This window comes from Mizuhopecten yessoensis, unplaced genomic scaffold (assembly GCF_002113885.1).
Source record: "Mizuhopecten yessoensis strain PY_sf001 unplaced genomic scaffold, ASM211388v2 scaffold1405, whole genome shotgun sequence".
Lineage (NCBI taxonomy): Eukaryota > Metazoa > Mollusca > Bivalvia > Pectinida > Pectinidae > Mizuhopecten > Mizuhopecten yessoensis.
The window spans coordinates 896146-916328 of NW_018404030.1; the positions used below are offsets into that span (position 1 = coordinate 896146).

Sequence of the window (20183 nt, forward strand, 5' to 3'; positions counted from 1 at the left end):
TAGTTCACTGTAAGTAACCATTGTAAATCTAGTTCACTGTAAGTAACCTTAGTAAATCTAGTTCACTGTAAGTAACCATTGTAATTCTAGTTCACTGTAAATAACCATTGTAAATCTAGTTCACTGTAAGTAACCATTGTAAATCTAGTTCACTGTAAGTAACCATTGTAAATCTAGTTCACTGTAAGTAACCATTGTAAATCTATTTCACTGTTAGTAACCATTGTAAATCTTGAGTTAACTGTCATCAAGCCCATTCCTCTCACCATCTCCCCAGCTGTAGATCTCTCCATCAGTTGACATGGCTAAGGTGTGACCATCAGACCCCTTTGATGAAGAGATCTTCTTTATTTTCCTGTTGGGTTCAAAGTTCAGTTTCTTTGGTGTCGTTTGATTGTTGGAGTCTCCGAGACCCAAGCGTCCGTAGCTCCCCTTGCCACAGGCACTGACAGAGCCCTCAGTATGTATACCAAAGGAGCAGAACTGACCTGCTTCAATCTACAACATCACAAACCATATCCTTTGATTGACCTCAGAACTGACTCACCTCAACCTGTACAATCAAAATTACTAGACAAGATAGCTGTCAGGGTATTTGTATTCGGAAAATCCACAAAATTATATGTATAATAGCTATATTGATAAGCATTTGCATGTGTATATCCATTGTCCAAACCTTTACTTTTTTCAACCTTAAACATTTTATTCATAAAACCCATGAAAAACGCCATCGTTGAGGTGAAAACATAGGGGCGTAAAGGGTGGTTTCTGGCCTCATCAGGGATTTTGAATTAGTTGTTATATTCGTAATCTGGAATAAATGAAGTACGTATACGCAAAAATGAAATTTCAACTGGTTTAAGATATTTGGCATTACAAAATGAGACATAAACCCACATTTGTGTAACAAAATGCGTAAATATTGACTGTTGTGCGCTATTTGCTTGAAAATTGGTCAATTTGAAGGAAAATAACTAAACACTTTTCAATTTTTGAAAGCCTCTGCATGCAACAAACAAATAAATATTTGACATGCTTAAACATTGTCATACCAGTGTTCATTCGTAGAAAGGAATTTTTGTTTGTCACATACGGAGGGTTTCACTTCTTCATGCTAACTGTCCAAAAAACAAATTTTGGCCATTTCTGCATAGCAACGCAATTTTGTTGCTAAGGTAGGGCATCAATGGATGCTTACTAAGTTTGCAGTTATGCCTGTCAAATGGATGGTTACTGGGTGGGGATCTCAACCATTTCAAAGTTAAGGCCCAAAAGTTAAGTCCCTAGGGTTGGGACCAGACCCAAGTGTCAATATTAATATCATGGATGAGTTTATCTCTTGGTGCCCAGCAATGGTAAATATGGTTAAGGGGTGGGGATCTCAACCATTTTAAAGTTATGGCCCAAAAATTAAGTCCCTAGGGGTGGGGCCAGACCCAAGTGTCAATATTAATATTATGATTGAGTTTGTCTCTTGATGCCCAACAATAATATATATGGTTATGAGGTGGGTATCTTAATTGTTTCAAAGTTATTGCTAAGAAATCAAGTCCCTGAGATGGGGCCAGACCCCAGAGTCAATGCTTTTATCATTATTGTGTTTATTTCTTGATGCTCAGCAATTGTTCACATGGTAATGAGGTGGAGATCTCCGTAATGTCCAAATTGAAATATTTTTTTGGCCTCGCCTCAACGACCCAGGGGTCAGCCCTTCAACTGGTAAATTTTGAATCCTTAATCACTGATATTGCTCCAAACCAAATATGGTTGATATCTATCACTTTGTTCCAGAGAAGATGTCACTTTAAGCAATATAGCAAAACTATCGCTTTTTGCCCCGCACCTCAGCTCCCAGGGGAGCCACACCTTTCATTTATACAAAAGTGAATTCCTTTTGCCCCAGGATGCTCTAGACTAAACTTAGTTCGAATCCCTCCATTGGTACAGAAAAAGGAGAATTTTAAATAATATACTTTAATTTCCACTATTAGGGACTCAATTTTGTCCCCTTTACCCAAGGATGATATACATCATATATGGTTTGGATCACTCCATTTATACAAAAGGAGAAGGATTTTAAACATTTTTCAATGTTATCCCTAATGGGCCCTACCCCTAGGGGAGCCACACCCTCCATTTATACCATTTATACAAAATTGAATTCCCCTTGCCCAAGGATGTTCTAGACAAAATTTTGTTAAACTTCCTCCATCTGTACATGTACAGAAGGAGAAGAAATTTCAAGATTTACCTCAATTTTCCCTAATGGGCCCCGCCCCTCTGCCCCAAGGGACCACACCCGCTGTTTATACCAAATTGAATCCCCTTTGGCTGAGGATACTCTAGGTCAAATTTATTTAAAATCCACAAAGCCATTCAGGGCAAGTAGCGTTTTAAAGGAAAAGTTGACGGAGGGAAGACGGCCGCTGCACCATGGCATAAGCTCACTTGCCCTTCTGACAGGTCAGCTAAAAATGAAAACAATACTTTCATAGTATGCAACTCTGAAGGAGAGCTGATACATGTGAATCCAACAGCAAGGTAGTTTATATCCTGAAAGTATCTGAAGCACTATTTTTTGTACAATGTTGAATTCGGTTCCAGGTAATCACATTTTGACACATAGGTCTACCTAATTTTTATATCCTGCGTATATGTATAATGTAGAGAAAATCTTCCATTTAGTTATAATATAAGCTTTATCTATTTAACAACAATTATGAAACAAGTTTTTACAACTTATACCAATCACTCTTGTTGGCCCGGATGTTAGCACGCGGGGGGTCTAACTGTGGGAGGAAACCGGAGTACCCGGAGAAAACCCAAGTGGTCGGGCAGGTGACCCAATATCTTTTCACATCTGATCGGGGAATCGAACCCTGGCCATCTTGGTGAAAGGCAAGTGTTCTACGCCACCCGACCACCCTTACATTTAGTTATCTCATTCACTCCTTAAGACATATTTGAACTCTTCCAATTCAAAGGTTGAAATAGTTCATTATGGAATTTCAGGGGTGAATGAGTTAACAAATCACCTAATGAGGAAAACTGCTGTTTACCTGATGGCAGTCTGTAAAAGATGTAGCTTGCTTTGGTGCAAGTATTTTCTCCTGTCTATCCTCGGCTAGCTGGTGGCTACTGTTGCTACCCCAGATGTAAACATCACAGCTGCCAGTACCCATGTTGTTGTTACTGTTGGACGTCAAGGAGTTGTTTGAATTCTCGTCAGGACCCAGACAACAGTTACTCTCATAATCTGCAGCCAAGCTGTACAGCTGAAATCAATGTTACAATAAGACTGTATGAGAACTATCAAATCAAATATGAAGACAGAAAGAAAATGCATTGCATGGTTAACATTGTCAATTTGGTGTGAGATAAAAGTGGGGAACAATATGATTTCATATTCAATATATTACGATCTTGGCCGAGACACATCAGCATACAAAAAAATGTATCTACTTATAATATCAGATTTCAGAATTTCAAATGACCAATTATTATTTACAAATTTTATTTTATTATTTCAAAATCTATGTGTAGCCAACCTCAGCATAATGGTCTGAGGGATGACCATCAAAATTAAACACGCAAAAACATCATTAAATACCAAAATTTGACTTATCAAAATGTAACCGTCCCAGTTGGTGCCAAAAAATGCCAAAATCATCCACAAGTATGTTACCAATGTCATACTGACCAATCAGAATGGCATTGTATATTCACTAAATTCACAAAATCCAATAGTTATGATAAATACCACTAAAATGGTATACTTCACTCATTAGGCAGATCTTATTCAGCAAGATGTTTGTCATCTGCAATACAGCTGACATATGAAGTAAACAGGAAATCTTCAAATATCTTCTATACAAGAGGCCTGATGGGCCTGTATTGCTCATCTGGTATTAACCTTGCACTTGTACCCTTAGAAGTAGACCAAGGTAAATAGATAGACTAACTAAAGCAACAGCTAAATATCAATACCTATGACTTCTGGATTTAACTCATATATACCTGACTGAAGTCTAACAAGGTCATTCATTTGAACAAAATTGGCAGCACTTCATCCAAGCATGCTACTGGCCAAATATCATCACTCTTCTTGGCCTTTTGGTTGTGGAGAAGAAGTCATTAAAGATTCTAATACATTTGACCTATGTGACCTAGAAAGTGGGGAAGTAACTTGTTTCGCCAAATTTAGTAACCCTTTATCCCAGCATGCTGCAGGTCAAATATCATCATTGTATGTTATTGAGGTACCTGTAAGTTGTTTTGAGATTTAAAGATTGGTTAAATTCCTTAATTTTAACAAAATTTGAACAAACTTGATTAGTCATCATCTGTGCATGCTACTTGCCATATCATTAATCTCGACTGACTGAACTTAGCATGTATAGATGCCAAACATTTGTGTTTATGTGAGCACTGACCATTGACCTACAGCTACTTAACCCTTTCACCACTGTAGACCATAATGGACTCATCCATATCAATGCATGGTAGAGTCTACTAAAGTGACATAGGGGTAAAAAGGTTAAAACAGGCAAAACTACAGCCCTACCTCTTCCAAAAGAACAACTGCAGCTAGGTAGAGAGGGACAAGGCCATTATCATCTACTGGTGGGTTCCTCGCAAACATAGAGGTTAGTGTGGAGGATCCTCGAGCTCCCTGTAAATAAACATACAATTGATCTTTCGAGTCTTGTTTATGAATTCAATAAAGATTTAAAACACATGTGATGTTTTGAACTAGACAATGATGTCTTATTTATATTAACTCTGCGTCTTTGATTTATATTCATTAGTCTTAGTTATATAAACCCCATATCTTAGTCTTATTGACATTAGCCCTATGACTTAGTCTTATTAACATTAGCCCCATATCTTTGCCTTATTGACATTAGCCCCATGTCTTAGTCTTATTGACATTAGCCCCATGTCTTAGTCTTATTGACATTAGCCCAATGTCTTAGCCTTATTGACATTAGCCCCATGACTTAGTCTTATTAACATTAGCCCCATATCTTTGTCTTATTGACATTAGCCCCATGTCTTAGTCTTATTGATATTAGCCCCATGTCTAAGTCTTATTGATATTAGCCCAACGTCTTAGTCTTATTGACATTAGCCCCATATCTTAGTCTTATTGAAATTGGCCCCATGTCTAAGTCGTATTGATATTAGCCCAACGTATTAGTCTTATTGACATCAGCCCAATATCTTAGTCTTATGGACAGTAGCCCAAGGTCTTAGTCTTATTGTCATTAGCCCCATGTCTTAGTCTTGTTGACATTAGCCCCATCTCTTAGTCTTCTTGACATTAGCCCAATATCTAAGTCTTATTGAGATTAGCCCAACGTCTTAGTCTTATTGATATTGGCCCAACGTCTTAGTCTTATTGAAATTGGCCCCATGTCTAAGTCGTATTGATATTAGCCCCACGTCTTAGTCTTATGGACAGTAGCCCAAGGTCTTAGTCTTATTGACATTAGCCCAATATCTTAGTCTTATTGACATAAGTCCCATGTCTTAGTCTTATTGACATAAGCCCTATGTCTTAGTCTTATTGACATTAGCCCCATATCTTAGTCTTATTGACATTAGCCCCATGTCTTAGTCTTCTTGACATTAGCCCCATGTCTTAGTCTTCTTGACATTAGCCCAATATCTTAGTCTTATTGACATTAGTCCCATGTCTTAGTCTTATTGACATTAGCCCTATGTCTTAGTCTTATTGACATTAGCCCCATATCTTAGTCTTATTGACATTATTCCCATGTCTTAGTCTTATTAACATTAGCCCCATATCTTAGTCTTATTGACATTAGCCCCATGTCTTAGTCTTATTAATATTAGCCCCACGTCTTAGTCTTATTGACATTAGCCCCATGTTTTAGTCTTATTGACATTAGCCCAATGTCTTAGTCTTATTGACATTAGCCCAATGTTTTAGTCTTATTGACATTAGCCCCATGTCTTAGTCTTATTAATATGAGCCCCACGTCTTAGTCTTATTGACATTAGCCCAATGTCTTAGTCTTATTGACATTAGCCCCATTTATTAGTCTTATTGACATTAGCCCCATGTTTTAGTCTTATTGACATTAGCCCAGTGACCTTGTTTAATTAATATTAACCCTGTGTCCTTGTTTGATTTACATAACCTCAGGTCCTTGTTTGATTTACATAACCTCATGTCCTTGTTTGATTTACATTAAACCCATGTAATTATTTGATTTACATAACCTCATGTCCTTGTTTTATTTATATTAACCCTGTGTCGTTGTCTTATCTACATTAACCCTGTGTCCTAGTCTCTTTTCCATAAACCCTGTGTCATAGTCTGGTTTCCATTAACCCTGTGTCCTAGGCTGTTTACATTACCCTGTGTCCTATTCTGGTTTACATTACTCTGTGTCCTAATCTGCTTTACATTACCCTGTGTCCTAGTCTGGTTGACATTTACCCTGTGACCTTGTTTTATTCAATTTAACCCTGTGACCTTGTCCAATTAGCTTTTACCTCATGCCCTTGTCTTATCTACATTAACCATGTGTCCTAGTCTGGTTTGGATTAACCCTGTGTCCTAGTCTGTTTACATTAACTCTGTGTCCAACTACTTTACATTAACCCTGTGTCCTAGTCTGTTTACATTAACTCTGTGTCCAACTACTTTACAATAACCCTCTGCCCAACTGCTTTACATTTACCCTGTGTCCTAGTCTGTTTACATTAACCCTGTGTCCTAGTCTGGTTTACATTAACCCTGTGTCCTAGTCTGGTTTACATTAACCCTGTTTCCTAGTCTGTTTACATTAACCCTGTGTCCTAGTCTGGTTTACATTAACCCTGTGTCCTAGTCTGGTTTACATTAACCCTGTGTCCTAGTCTGGTTTACATTAACCCCGTGTCCTAGTTTGTTTACATTAACCCTGTGTCCTAGTCTGTTTACATTAACCCTGTGTCCTAGTCTGTTTACATTAACCCTGTGTCCTAGTCTGTTTACATTAACCCTGTGTCCTAGTCTGGTTTACATTAGCCCTGTGTCCAACTGCTTTACATTAACCCTGTGTCCAACTGCTTTACATTAACCCTATGTCCTAGTCTGGTTTACATTAACCCTGTGTCCTAGTCTGGTTTACATTAACCCTGTTTCCTAGTCTGTTTACATTAACCCTGTGTCCTAGTCTGGTTTACATTAACCCTGTGTCCTAGTCTGGTTTACATTAACCCTGTGTCCTAGTCTGTTTACATTAACCCTGTGTCCTAGTCTGTTTTACATTAACCCTGTGTCCAACTGCTTTACATTAACCCTGTGTCCTCGTCTGGTTTGCATTAACCCTGTGTCTTAGTCTGTTTACATTAACCCTGTGTCCTAGTCTTGTTTACATTAACCCTGTGTCCTAGTCTGGTTTACATTAACCATGTGTCCTAGTCTGTTTACATTAACCATGTGTCCTAGTCTGGTTTGCATTAACCCTGTGTCCTAGTCTGGTTTACATTAACCCAATGTCCTAGTCTGCTTTACATTAACCCTGTGTCCTAGTCTGGTTTACATTAACCATGTGTCCTAGTCTGGTTTACATTACTCTGTGTCCTAGTCTGTTTACATTAACCCTGTGTCCAACTGCTTTATATTAACCCTGTGTCCAACTGCTTTACATTAACCCTGTGTCCTAGTCTGTTTACATTAACCCTGTGTCCAACTGCTTTACATTAACCCTGTGTCCTAGTCTGGTTTACACCAACCCTGTGTCCTAGTCTGGTTTACATTAACCCTGTGTTGAACTGCTTTACATTAACCCATATATTACCACTGATTTGATCATCTGTGTCACAATGTTGGTGAAGAAGTTCCAGTTGATTTTCCCAGCTGGTGTTTTTGTCTGTCCTTTCTGATCACAGAGAACTGTGACAGATGTGTGCAGTGCCATATCAACCCACTCAAGAACATAGCAAAGTGAGCCACGCTGAGCAGCAAGCGAGATCATAAGTTCTGATGCAAGGCGCTGACCGTCTAAATCAGCTCCTGACTGAGGACTAGCTGCTTGTCGTAAAAACTTGTTGACTTCGTTCAGTGAATCAACACCTAGATGAGTGAGCTTTGCTTCATTAGCAAGAGACAGTGGTGGGAAAGAAGATACAACCGATATGGCTGTTTGTATGATGTCATTACATATACAAAACTGTTTTAACTGGCCAGCTAACATCCAATTTTGTTTCAACAATGAAAACAACAAACTTAACCCTGTTTTAACACCAAGTTCTAATAAAGCTGTGTTTCCCTGTGATTCCGACTCAGATGCAGCTACAACTCCTGTTTTCTCGGGCAGTTTTCCTGGTTGTCTGCTTCCAATAAGCTCAGATTTATCTATCTGTGTACTGGACATGAATTTGTTGTGATGTTTGACAGATACAGCTGTGTATATTCTCTGAAGAACCACAAGTCTCTTACGAAGAGACTTTGAGAAATTGGATAAACTGCACACAGTCTTAGCTAGATTGAGTTGGGAAGCCAGTAGAGCGTTAATTAAATGTTCTTGTTCATCTGCTGTAATTCCGTCATTGTCAAAATCTGGGAGAGTTGGACCTCGCAAGTTGATAGCCTGCAATGGCAACTCGGTGACCTCTTTATTGGTGAGAAGTCGTTCATAGCAACCATCCATGCCACTGGGCATTGTTATAATTTCACAGTCTTCCAACACCCAACTGGAGTGGAAGTGCTCCCCAAACTTGGTATGTAGGTGCCCATTCCCAGCCATGTTGTCTGAAATATTAAAAAACAAACTTATTTGTAGATTTACTTTTACAAGTTTTATTACGAATGGCTTCAACCACAGGGGCTTGTATATACTATATATCTATACAAGCCCCTGTGCTTCAACTAAGCTTTCCTGACTTCTGAGCATATTTATATATAAGCACAGAGGATATTTAAACTAGATGACCATCAATAACCAACCAAAATATCTTGAGACCAGACATAAATTCATGAACATTAACACTACCTGGTCATTTAACTACTGTGTTTTTGGGTAAGTTGCCATTTGCTATTAAACACAAGTACATATATCTCCAGGTTTTCAAGCCTCTTGTAATTTAATACTGCTCTGTAAGTTTATATTATCGATCAATAATCTGGCTATGTACTATTTTAATAGCCAGTGTACAAGTTCAATATATTTAAATTACAGATATATACTGTAATTAGTTCCGATTTTTAATTGAGCTCTTTGAATTTGACTATTCCGACAGCTCTAGATGGAGCATAGGTGTTTGAAATTCTGACTGTAAATTGAGATAAAAATCATATAAAAAACTAAGGGTGTTACTTCCTTTTTTATAGTAATACCCTTATTTTTCAGTCCGAATTTCCTCTGACCCTGACACCAGACTTATCCACATATATCTATCAAAATGCGTAAGACGGTGTCAGGGCCAGAGGAAACTGGGGCTATAGATCTGTACTGTATACATTGCTAGACGTACAGTCAGATTGAATTAGTGGCCCAAGTGACCCGAAGATTTACCGAGTTTAACTAATACCTACAGCCGCTAAAAATATTATCTCCCTCAAGCGATGAAGTTAACTGAAGTCTATCCCATTTCTTTCAATGATTTTTATGGCACAGTCAGAAATGTTCTAGACAGAAACAATTAATGTGACCTGTCCGAAGACATCATAATAACATTGGTTTAAGTCAGCTCTAAGCCACTTCCGGTTGGTTTTGTTATTTGGGTAGGGCTAATATCCGGACAACCAAACATGTCTTCGACTTAACTGTGTAAAATAGTCCCTGATAACAAGAAATGTTCGTGTCTGGTCAGCCTGGAAATTCTTACGCCCTCTTATTTTCTTATGTCATGACGAAATCGAAGGCTCTTTACGCGTCACCTTGTTGATTGTACAAGTAGATTTGTTCATCCTTTCATGTAATATATCAAAAGAATAACGAGGCAGCTAACGGTAAAATTGACCGATTTTGAAGTTCAGTGTGGCTTCCCTGTAATCTTCAATTAAAGGACATGTACATTGTGTTAGCGATTGGCCTAAAACCAGTCGGATAGCTATAATCATATGTCTTTGATTTTGACGTGGCATATTTCAGTAGCCATATGACTTATCAGTCCTGTGATTGGTTGAAAGTTTCAATGTGTTTCAATTGTGACGTCACGTCTAGGGCAAGAACATGACGTCACACACTTACGCATTGGAGTCAAAATGGCGGCATTATACATTTCAAGGTTGCATGGAAATTGTCGTTTTACAAGAATAAATGCCACAAATCTTGATTTTGTGATAAAAGGGATCTTACACTTGTTTTCATTTCATATGAAATTCATGAAACTCATCACGAATTTTTCATTTTAGATGTGACAGAGAAATCTCCAATCCTCGGGGTGAGTTTTTTGGTTTTCTAACCCTCAGCAGAGACTCAGGTTAGACAACCAAAAAACATCACCTTCGGGTTAGAGATTTCTTTGTCACATCCCCAAGGTAGGGAGATATTTTATTAATCTTACATTCCATTTCACGTGGTGTGAGGTCACAATGGCTCAACAATGACTTGACGTCACGAATTTGGAAATCTCCGATGCCGCAATGCTGAAAAGGCGACGTGTTGAAATTAAAACCTTTTACGATATATGTTCCGTATACGTTAGAAAGATGTGATTATTTTTTCTGTGCAAACCCTGCTAGCAAAGCCTCGGGTTTTACCAAATTTGAAAGCCCTTCGGTAGGAATTTCCGTATCCTTCATCCCTGGACATAAAAGAGTCTTATAATGTGTCCCTGACGACAATGTAGTTACATAGCAAAAATGTGCACTGAACTGTAGGGATCAGAATAAACAAAATCAAAATATTCTAAATAATGTGGTATATAGCTGCAGAAAATTCGAGCTGGCTTCAGTGAATGTATTGTAAACACTATGATGACACGAGTTAACAGTAACGTCACAGTTGCGTCACAACATGTTGTGATCGTCAATTTGACATTTTAAAGTATGCGATACATAGGTTACTTCTCCTTTCACAAACAGCAACAAAATACGTATTGTCTGATCAATATATACGTACTTATCAGTATCAACTGATCAACTAGTAACCAAGCGCAAATACTACATGGAAACTATATTTTCAGTTCGAGACAAATTAAGATATCACAATAATATGTAGGATATCGAAGAATTTCATCAATAACATCGACTGGTAGAAAATTTAAGAATTGTTACTAGACAAAAGAATCTGCCGGAGATACGACAAAAAGCATTTGGTATTTATTAGATTAATTGTTTGTGTAAACTTAAAGGGGCTGGTCGGGGAAAAAATTACAAAATAAATAGGTCTAAATGCGTTCTCTGGCCTTCCAAATGCGTTCTCTGGCCTTCCAAAAGTGATACCACGGCAATATGATGGTCGAGTTCTGCTTGCAATGTCCAGTTTTGCGCAGATCTATTTATATATGTCACGTGTTTTTTTCGAAAGTGAGGCAGTGAAGATAACAACAATAGCATGCATCTTTTTCTTTGTTGATGACGCGCGTGCGGCAAAATTACATCACTGATCTGGGTCAATTGAGAGTTTTAGACTGTCAGGTGACGATTTAGGATTTCTTTAATATAATTATATTTTTACTCTTAGGGAGTGAATTTCAGCAAAATTTGTATCGGTATATTTCATAAGAAGGTATTTTAAACATGTGTATGCCATTTTAGCAAATATGACATTTTTTCCCCGACCAGCACCTTTAAAACATCAATGCAGTCAAGGAGCAACGCATGTTGCCGTGTTTTGCGACCCTGTACGACCGGAAGGACGGACGTTTTTGAAGCCTTCATCTAGCTAAAATCAATTCAAACTCCTCCCCCGCACTTTTCGTACTTTGTGTTGCCATAACGGCTCGCACTGCTCGAGAGTGACAGCTACTATAAGGGAGACAGATAACATGCTGCTGCTACCTGTGGTAGCTATATACTATGAGGGAGACAGAGCACGTGCTACTGTCCCCTGAGGTAACTATATACTATGAGGAGGCCAGAGAACGTGCTACTGTTCCCTGTGGTATACGTAGCTATCTACTATGAGGGAGACAGAGAACGTGCCACTGTCCCCTGTGGGAACTATATACTATGAGGAGGCCAGAGAACGTGCTACTGCTACCTGTGGTAGCTATATACTATGAGGGGGAAAGAGAACGTGCTACTGTCCCCTGAGGTAACTATATACTATGAGTGCGACAGAGAACGTGCTACAGTCCCCTGTGGTAGCTATATACTATGAGGTAGACAGATAACGTGCTAGTGCCCCCTATGGTAGCTATATACTATGAGGGAGACAGAGCACGTGCTACTGTCCCCTATGGTAACTATATACTATGAGGAGGCCAGAGAACGTGCTACTGCTAACTGTGGTAGCTACATACTATGAGGGAGACAGAGAACGTGCTACTGCTACCTGTGGTATACGTAGCTATATACTGTAAGGGAGGCAGAGAACGTGCTACTTCTAACTGTGGTAGCTACATACTATGAGGGAGATAGAGAACGTGCTACTGTCCCCTGTGGTATACGTAGCTATATACTGTAAGGGAGACAAAGAATGTGCTACTTACTGCCCCATATGGTAGTTAATTATATACTATGAGGGAGACAGAGAACGTGCTACTATCCCATGTGGTGGCTATATACTATAAGGGAGACAATGAACGTGCTGCAGTCCCCTGTGGTAGCTTTATACTATAAGGGAGACAGAGAACATGCTACTGTCCCCTATGGTAGCTATATACTATAAGGGAGACAGAGAACGTGCTACTATCCCATGTGGTGGCTATATACTATAAGGGAGACAATGAACGTGCTACAGTCCCCTGTGGTAGCTTTATACTATAAGGGAGACAATGAACGTGCTACAGTCCCCTGTGGTAGCTTTATACTATAAGGTAGACAATGAATGTGCTACTGTCCCCTATGGTAGCTTTATACTATAAGGGAGACAGAGAATGTGCTACTGTCCCCTATGGTAGCCTTATACTATAAGGGAGACAGAGAACGTGCTACTGTCCCCTGTGGTAGCTATATACTATAAGGGAGACAGAGAACGTGATACTGCCCCATGTGGTAGCTTTATACTATAAGGGAGACAGAGAATGTGCTACTGTCCCCTATGGTAGCTTTATACTATAAGGGAGACAGAGAACGTGCTACAGTCCCCTGTGGTAGCTATATACTATAAGTGAGACAGATAACGTGCTACTGTCCCCTGTGGTAGCTATATACTATAAGGGAGACAGAGAACGTGATACTGCCCCATGTGGTAGCTTTATACTATAAGGGAGACAGAGAATGTGCTACTGTCCCCTATGGTAGCTTTATACTATAAGGGAGACAGAGAACGTGCTACAGTCCCCTGTGGTAGCTATATACTATAAGTGAGACAGATAACGTGCTACTGTCCCCTATGGTAGCTATATACTATGAGGTAGACAGATAACGTGCTACTGTCCCCTATGGTAGCTATATACTATAAGGGAGACAGAGAACGTGCTACTTCCCCCTGTGGTAGCTATATTCTATAAGGGCGACAGAGAACGTGCTACAGTCCCCTGTGGTAGCTATATACTATAAGTGAGACAGAGAACGTGTTACTGCCCCCTGTGGTAGCTAGCTATACACTATAAGTGAGACAGGTAACGTGCTTCTGCCCCCTATGGTAGCTATATACTATGAGGTAGACAGATAACGTGCTAGTGCCCCCTATGGTAGCTATATCTACTGCCCCTTATGGTAGCTATATACTATAAGGGAGACAGAGAACGTGCTACTGCCCCCTGTGGTAGCTATATACTATGAGAGACACAGAGAACCGCCCTTGACGTTATCATAACGGTACCACCCGGTTAGGGTGGGGCTGCAGGGTGGTGTGGGTTGGTGGTAAGGATTATATAGGCGGGGGACTGCGCCAAAAGCGGCACTTTCCTACTACTTAGTTTGATCGAAAACCTCAACATTAGTGAAAGTGATGAACTGTATGCTTACTTGTATGATTATGAAAAACTATAAATGTATCATGTACCAGTAGATCGATTTAGTAAGGACGAGTCCAAACCAAATAACTTTGGGTATAAATTAATTGATCTATGTAAAAGAATGTATTTGAATATCGCCAATGGGAGGATCGGAAAGGACAAATATATTTGTAAAACAACCTGATACTAGTTTAATTGACTATCTGATTTTATCTGCGGACTTATTCAGTATTATAAAAGAGTTCCAAGTATGTGATTTTGATCCTGTATTGTCTGATGTACATTGCCGTTTTTAATTTGAATGTGGCTATAACACACAAAAACACAATTTAAAACAGGCAAGGAATTATGATAATATGCAAGAAAAGGGTGGGAAATGGAAATCTAATCTGAAAGAAAATTTTGTAAAGTTCTTTCAAGAAAATGATAATGATCAACTACGTAGGTTACAGCTAAACCTAGATAACATTACTGATAAGGGAGAGTTAAATAAAGTGAAATTGAGAACATATTTGGGCATATATGTAAATCTGTGTTTGATAAAAAAACACCACACAGGTAAAAACAAAAATAATACTTTGAATAAGCCATTGATTGAACTATTCAATTACTTTAAAAATCTTAACACAGACGAAAACGAAGTTGAAGACTTTGAGCTACCAGTTATAGCAGATAGTATTTATGACATCATCTTAAACGGTACAATTACTGAAATAGAAATAAAAAGGCGGTAAATAAACTCCATAATAATAAAGCGTGTGCTATTTTGGGAAATTTGTACAAAATTTTATATCAATATGAAGGGACAAGTCTACTCTTTATAATACTGTAGAAGAAAAGTCTGTGTGACGTCACTCGTGTCATCAGTAATTACTCAAAGCGGGATACCCGTGTGGGCACCTTTTGCACGAATCCCTGCACGGATTCTCCTATGCATTGAATTGTGTTAATGCTGCGATCAACTGGGCGCGGTTAGTTGTTTTATTTGACGTTTCCTAATACGCCTGTCCAGCTCATCCCACAGGTGCTCAATGGGAGAGATGTCGGGGCTATATGGGGGCCATTCCAAAGGCTGAACATTGTTTGCCGTGAGAAAATCACGACAGACTCTGGCAACATGCGGTCGAGCATTGTCTTGCTGGAAAATTAGGTTATGACGTCTGAGTAGTGGAAGGACATGTGGTTGGAGGATCTGGTCTCTGTATCGAACGGCATAATTGAGGTTTTGATCCAGGACCACTAAGGGGGATTTTACTCCATGGGAGATGTCTCCCCAAACCATATCGCGTTCAACCACGCATGCGTCGGCGAAACGCTCACCGCGTCTGCGATATACCCTATTCTTTCGTCTGAGCGATACAGACAGAATCTAGACTCGTCGGTGAACATCACACGCCTCCATCGACGCATCCCAAACCTATTCGGGCCATGTCTGCGCATCCAGTCAAGACGCACTTGCCGCCTCCGTGGTGTCAGAGGTGGCCCGACATAAGGTCGGCGCGCAATGATTCTCTCGGCACGCAAGCGGTTCCTGGCAGTTTGAGGACTAATGGGGCTGCCATGAGTACCTAAGGTATGCGAAGCAGTCTCTACATCAGTCTTGAATCTGTTGCGCAAGTGCGACAATCGAATCGCCCTGTCTTGTCGTTCGGTCGTTACACGCGGACGACCGCTCCTGGGACGATCGGAAACTAACCCAGTAGCACGGAAACGTGTACAGAGACGGTTAATTGTACACGGGCCAACACCAAACTGCCGCGCGACAGCAGTTTGGCTATGAACATCCATCAACATCGCATTTGCTCTACCCCTCTGAATTTGCGTTAAGCGTGGCATCTCAGTCAATGGCGAAATCAAAATGCCAACGTGGAAAATTAATGTGGCTGAACTTAGAGTATCCGTTGATATTATTTGATTGAAAAACTCCGGCTTGGCTCGATCACGCCGCGTGATTTGGACTAAAGAAGCTCACAAAGTCACACAATGACATCGTCACGCTTGGCTGATTTTAGGGTAGATTGTTAATTTGAGAAGGGAGATCGTTCTTGATGTAATACCTGACCAATGCGTTTCTTTTTTTGTTCAGTATATGTTCAAAATATGTCATGTTAAACTGTATAAAAAATATTGGATAAGAACATTACTGACGGCTTTATTTGTCGAACAGAGAGAGCTTTCCACCATTCTCGTATACATCATCATTTGGATGTTTTTTTGTTTTTTTTTAACGAAAACTGATCTAAACCCCTAAAACGTGCAAAATTACTCTGAAAACCTAAGTTTCTGCTAATATTTGCAGGATTGCATCTTATACGTTCTGTATAGCATCAGCAGTGAGTCCTAACGGTCCCGTATATCACCAGGACGGTGTGTCCTAATGGACTTGTATATCATGAGAAGTGTGCCCTATTGGTCCCGTATGCTATCATAGGTTAATGTTCCGCGTGATATTGGGACTGTGCCCTATAGGTCCCATATATCATCAGGGTTGTGCCCTATAGGTTCCCTACATCGCTTGCCAAAAGAAAAGCGTGTCCTAAAGTTCTCGTATATTACGATGACTTTAAACCTATGGGTCTAGTATTGTGACATTTCCCCTATGGTTAATACCAGTTTCACTGGACATTCCTACCTCAACTGGGGTTTATTTTAGAAAGATGCAAATTCATGTGTATACAGTAAATTTAATCTACTCTGTAACATTGCTTATGTCAGAGCAATTACTACTTGTGATCATGTGCGTATTGTACTAGTAAATATATAAGGTTATATACAAAACAGTACACCACCTAATTAATCCGTACATCTCTTGTCCCCGACACCTCATTCTGGTCCTCACCAGTCAGGACTTGCACATGTTTCTTTTTTCATTTTATCAACACGAATCACTTTTACCCGACCTTTGTGACCACATTTGACTTTGTACGTGACTTCACTGACCTTCCCAGCTACTTTGGAAGGTCCCTGCCATCTACAAGCTAGTTTTTGGCGTTCTTTCCGGTCGTTCGTTGGAAAAGAATACATATAAAAAGTCCCCAGGCTCGTAATCAGTCCAGGCTATTTTTCTTTCATGATAACTCTTTCGGCGGTTCAAGGCTCCCTGTACATTTTGTCGTAAATGCTGATGAGCTTCCTCCATCCGCTCCTCCAGCTGACATTCCCACTGGTTCTGAGGAATTGACTGTATCTGTCTTGGTATTTCAAACATTGTTTTAAATGGATGACCAGAGGGGTGATAGTTTCTCTGCCGAACAGCATCCGATTTGGCGAGTGTTTTGTGGTTTCTTGCTCAGTTGAACGTTAAGCATCATTACATATGGGAGATGATCATCCCAATCTTTTTGTAGACTGTTCACAAAAGCACCCAACATGGTGACAAGTTTGTTTTATTGAAACGCTCCAATCTGATTTGGGATGGTAAGGCGGACTGGTTTTGTTGATCTGAAGGAGTGTACACCTTTCTTGAAACAAGGAGCTCTCAAACTGGGATCCTTAGTCAGAATGTCTAGAAGGAGGCCCTCCGAATCTGCAGATCACCTCCACTACCAGAATGGGCGCCCTGGTGCGAGCTTCCATGTTTGGCATAGCAAAACACTCTGTCCACTTGGTATAGTAGTAAGCTATGACCAGGATATGTTTGTTCCCATTTGTTGTCGTGGGTAGCGCACATAGAATATCTATGGCAATCATCTCCATAGGCATTTGTGCCTGCTTGCTTGGCAATGGATTATTTCGTCTGCTACATTGTGAACACTCCATTATATAGCTTTTTACATCAAGCTGTAAGCCCGGCCAGTAGTACTTCTGTGGTATTCTTGCAAGTGTCTTTTATCGTCCCCAAATGACCAGCTGTCCTGTAACTGAATGTCAACACCGTCAATTTTTCAGAAGCTGGTATAACTATTTGATAGGAGGACTCTGATTGTGGGATTTCGCGGTACAACACACCATTTTGTACCTTCACGGACTCAATTGTGACCATAGTGACTTCATCACCATATACTGGCCAGCAATCTCCTTGAACAACGGTTTACTCCCCTTTTCCACCCAGTCGCTCATCTCCTTTAAATCTGTCTGCATCCTGTTTCACCTGAATTGATTCATCCAGCTGGTTTGTATCATCTGATCCACTCTTTTCTAACTTCTGCTTTGCTGTTTGAATAATCGCCCCAGACTGCTCCTAAAGCGGTTCAAACCCACATTGTTGACAGGGTATTTCGCTGAGACCATCAGCATTTTAAAGCTTTGTTTCAGGTCGGTGTCTAATATCCATATTGTACGAGCTAAACACCTGCAACCAGCGAGCCATTTGTCCTTCTGGCTCTTTGAAATTGAGAAACCAGCGTAAGGAACTATGGTCAGTTTGCACTACGAACTTCTTGCCATATAGGTAATGCTTGAAAGGTACCACAGCAAGCAGCTCCTTCCGTGTAACACAATATTGCCTCTCAGACTTGGTAAGAATCCTGCCCGCATTTGCAAATATTCTTTCAATTCCATCCAAGTCCAGAAAAGAGCACTGCCCCTATCACTTCATTACTGGCATCAGTGTCCAAAATAAAGGGCTTGAGAAGTCTGGATATGCAAAAACGTCAGCATTGACCAAATTATATTTCAGCTTCCCAAATGCTTCTTGGAACTCTTGCGAGCTTGCAAATGCTGCGGCAAGTCTATCGAAAACAGTCTGTGAAGTCTTCATCGTGTCAGCAAAGCACTTCCCAACTACAATCACGTCGTCCAAGTATATTAGGCACATTTGCCATATGAGACCAGCTACCAGTTTCCATAAGCTGTTCAAAAGGGGCTGGTTCTGAGGTTATCGCAAATGGGATAACTGTGAACTCGTATAAACCCGTCTGAGTACTAAAGGCTGTCTTCTGTCGATCTTCCTCACCTAGTTCGACCTGCCAAGATCCATCATTCAGGTCCAGGGTTGAGAAACATGAAAATCCAGACAAGTGGTCTAACGCTTCAATACACAATACGGGATAGGCATCGTGTAGACCGACACTATTGAGCTGCCTATACTCTACACAAAATCTTAGTGGGTCATCTTTCTTCTTTACGAGTACTATGCCAGACGACCAGGGCTAGTTGACTTTTGTATCACCCCTCTTTCCAGCATCTGCTGCACCTGTCGATCGACCTATTCTCGTAGGTGTGCAGGCACTCTCCGTAGTGACTGCTTTATAGGTCTTGCGTTGGCCGTCTCAATACTATGCTTGATTACTCCCGTTCTCCCCAGCTCCGCATCATGCACTGCAAACAGACCCTGGTATCGGTACAGCGAAATCCCAATCTCCTTTACTTGCACTTCGAAGAGGTGTGTGCTTAATTTCTCCAGTAACTGTTGCAGGTCCTCCCGAATATTAATCTTCCGTGATTAATCCTTCGGCTTCATGGCACTACATGTGACTATACCATTTGCTGGGCTAGCAGAAGCTATTGTCGTCCCCGGATAAATGACCTGCGGTTCCTCTTGTAGATTCCTAATCCTTACTGGTACTGTGTCAGAGTTGTCGACCAGTGAGCGACCAACAATGGCTTTGTCGATCGATCAGCCCCTTCAATAACATAAGAGTCTACCTCAGCTCGCGCAAGGGTCTCCTTAATATCACTAGATACTGTTTGGAAAGCAAAACTAACCAATATTTGTATAGCTTGACCCAACTCTGGGAGAGATTTTTGCCCTCTGGCCAACAGCTGTATACGATGGCGCTCATCTTGGTTAGGAGGGTCAACCCCTTCCTCTAATGCTTTTATTAACGAGCCATAACGCTCCTGTCTAGCTTTGGGAAGGTCCCCCACAATTCCATGTGCATGGCCTCGCAAACTTACAGCTAAATAGGCCTTTCTCTGTATTTGTCCACAGAATTATCCCTGCACAAGACTCAAAATGAGAGTGCAAATCCATCCATGGCGTGGTACCATCATATGTTGCTACTTTGACCGAAATTGATTTTGGTCTCACAGGCCTGGATAACTCATCGTCAGTCTCACTATCATCAGAGAGGAAATCTTGCTGATAGCGGAACCTACTCTCCTCCTTGTGACATTCTGCTCACCCTGAAGTACCCCGGGTTGGTGTTGTCCGTAAATCTACCAGGGAGTTCTCAATGCGTTCCTGCTGGTTTGTTGGTTCAGACTCTTAT

At 40.4% G+C, this 20183-nt stretch overlaps 1 protein-coding gene across 1 annotated transcript in view; it reads right to left on the reverse strand.

The window, feature by feature from the left end:
* The window catches only part of LOC110461461 (probable E3 ubiquitin-protein ligase HERC1), a 26045-nt gene extending 16329 nt beyond the window's left edge, over positions 1–9716 (reverse strand). Inside the window, exons 1-5 of the mRNA XM_021514919.1 lie at positions 9554–9716; positions 7818–8770; positions 4565–4672; positions 3060–3275; positions 267–498 (exon numbers count right to left, since the gene is read on the reverse strand). Of these exons, the coding sequence (XP_021370594.1) occupies positions 267–498; positions 3060–3275; positions 4565–4672; positions 7818–8765 (1504 nt within the window). The 5' untranslated portion in view covers positions 8766–8770; positions 9554–9716. The remainder of the gene's footprint in view (positions 1–266; positions 499–3059; positions 3276–4564; positions 4673–7817; positions 8771–9553) is intronic.
* Positions 9717–20183: the final 10467 nt, after the last annotated feature.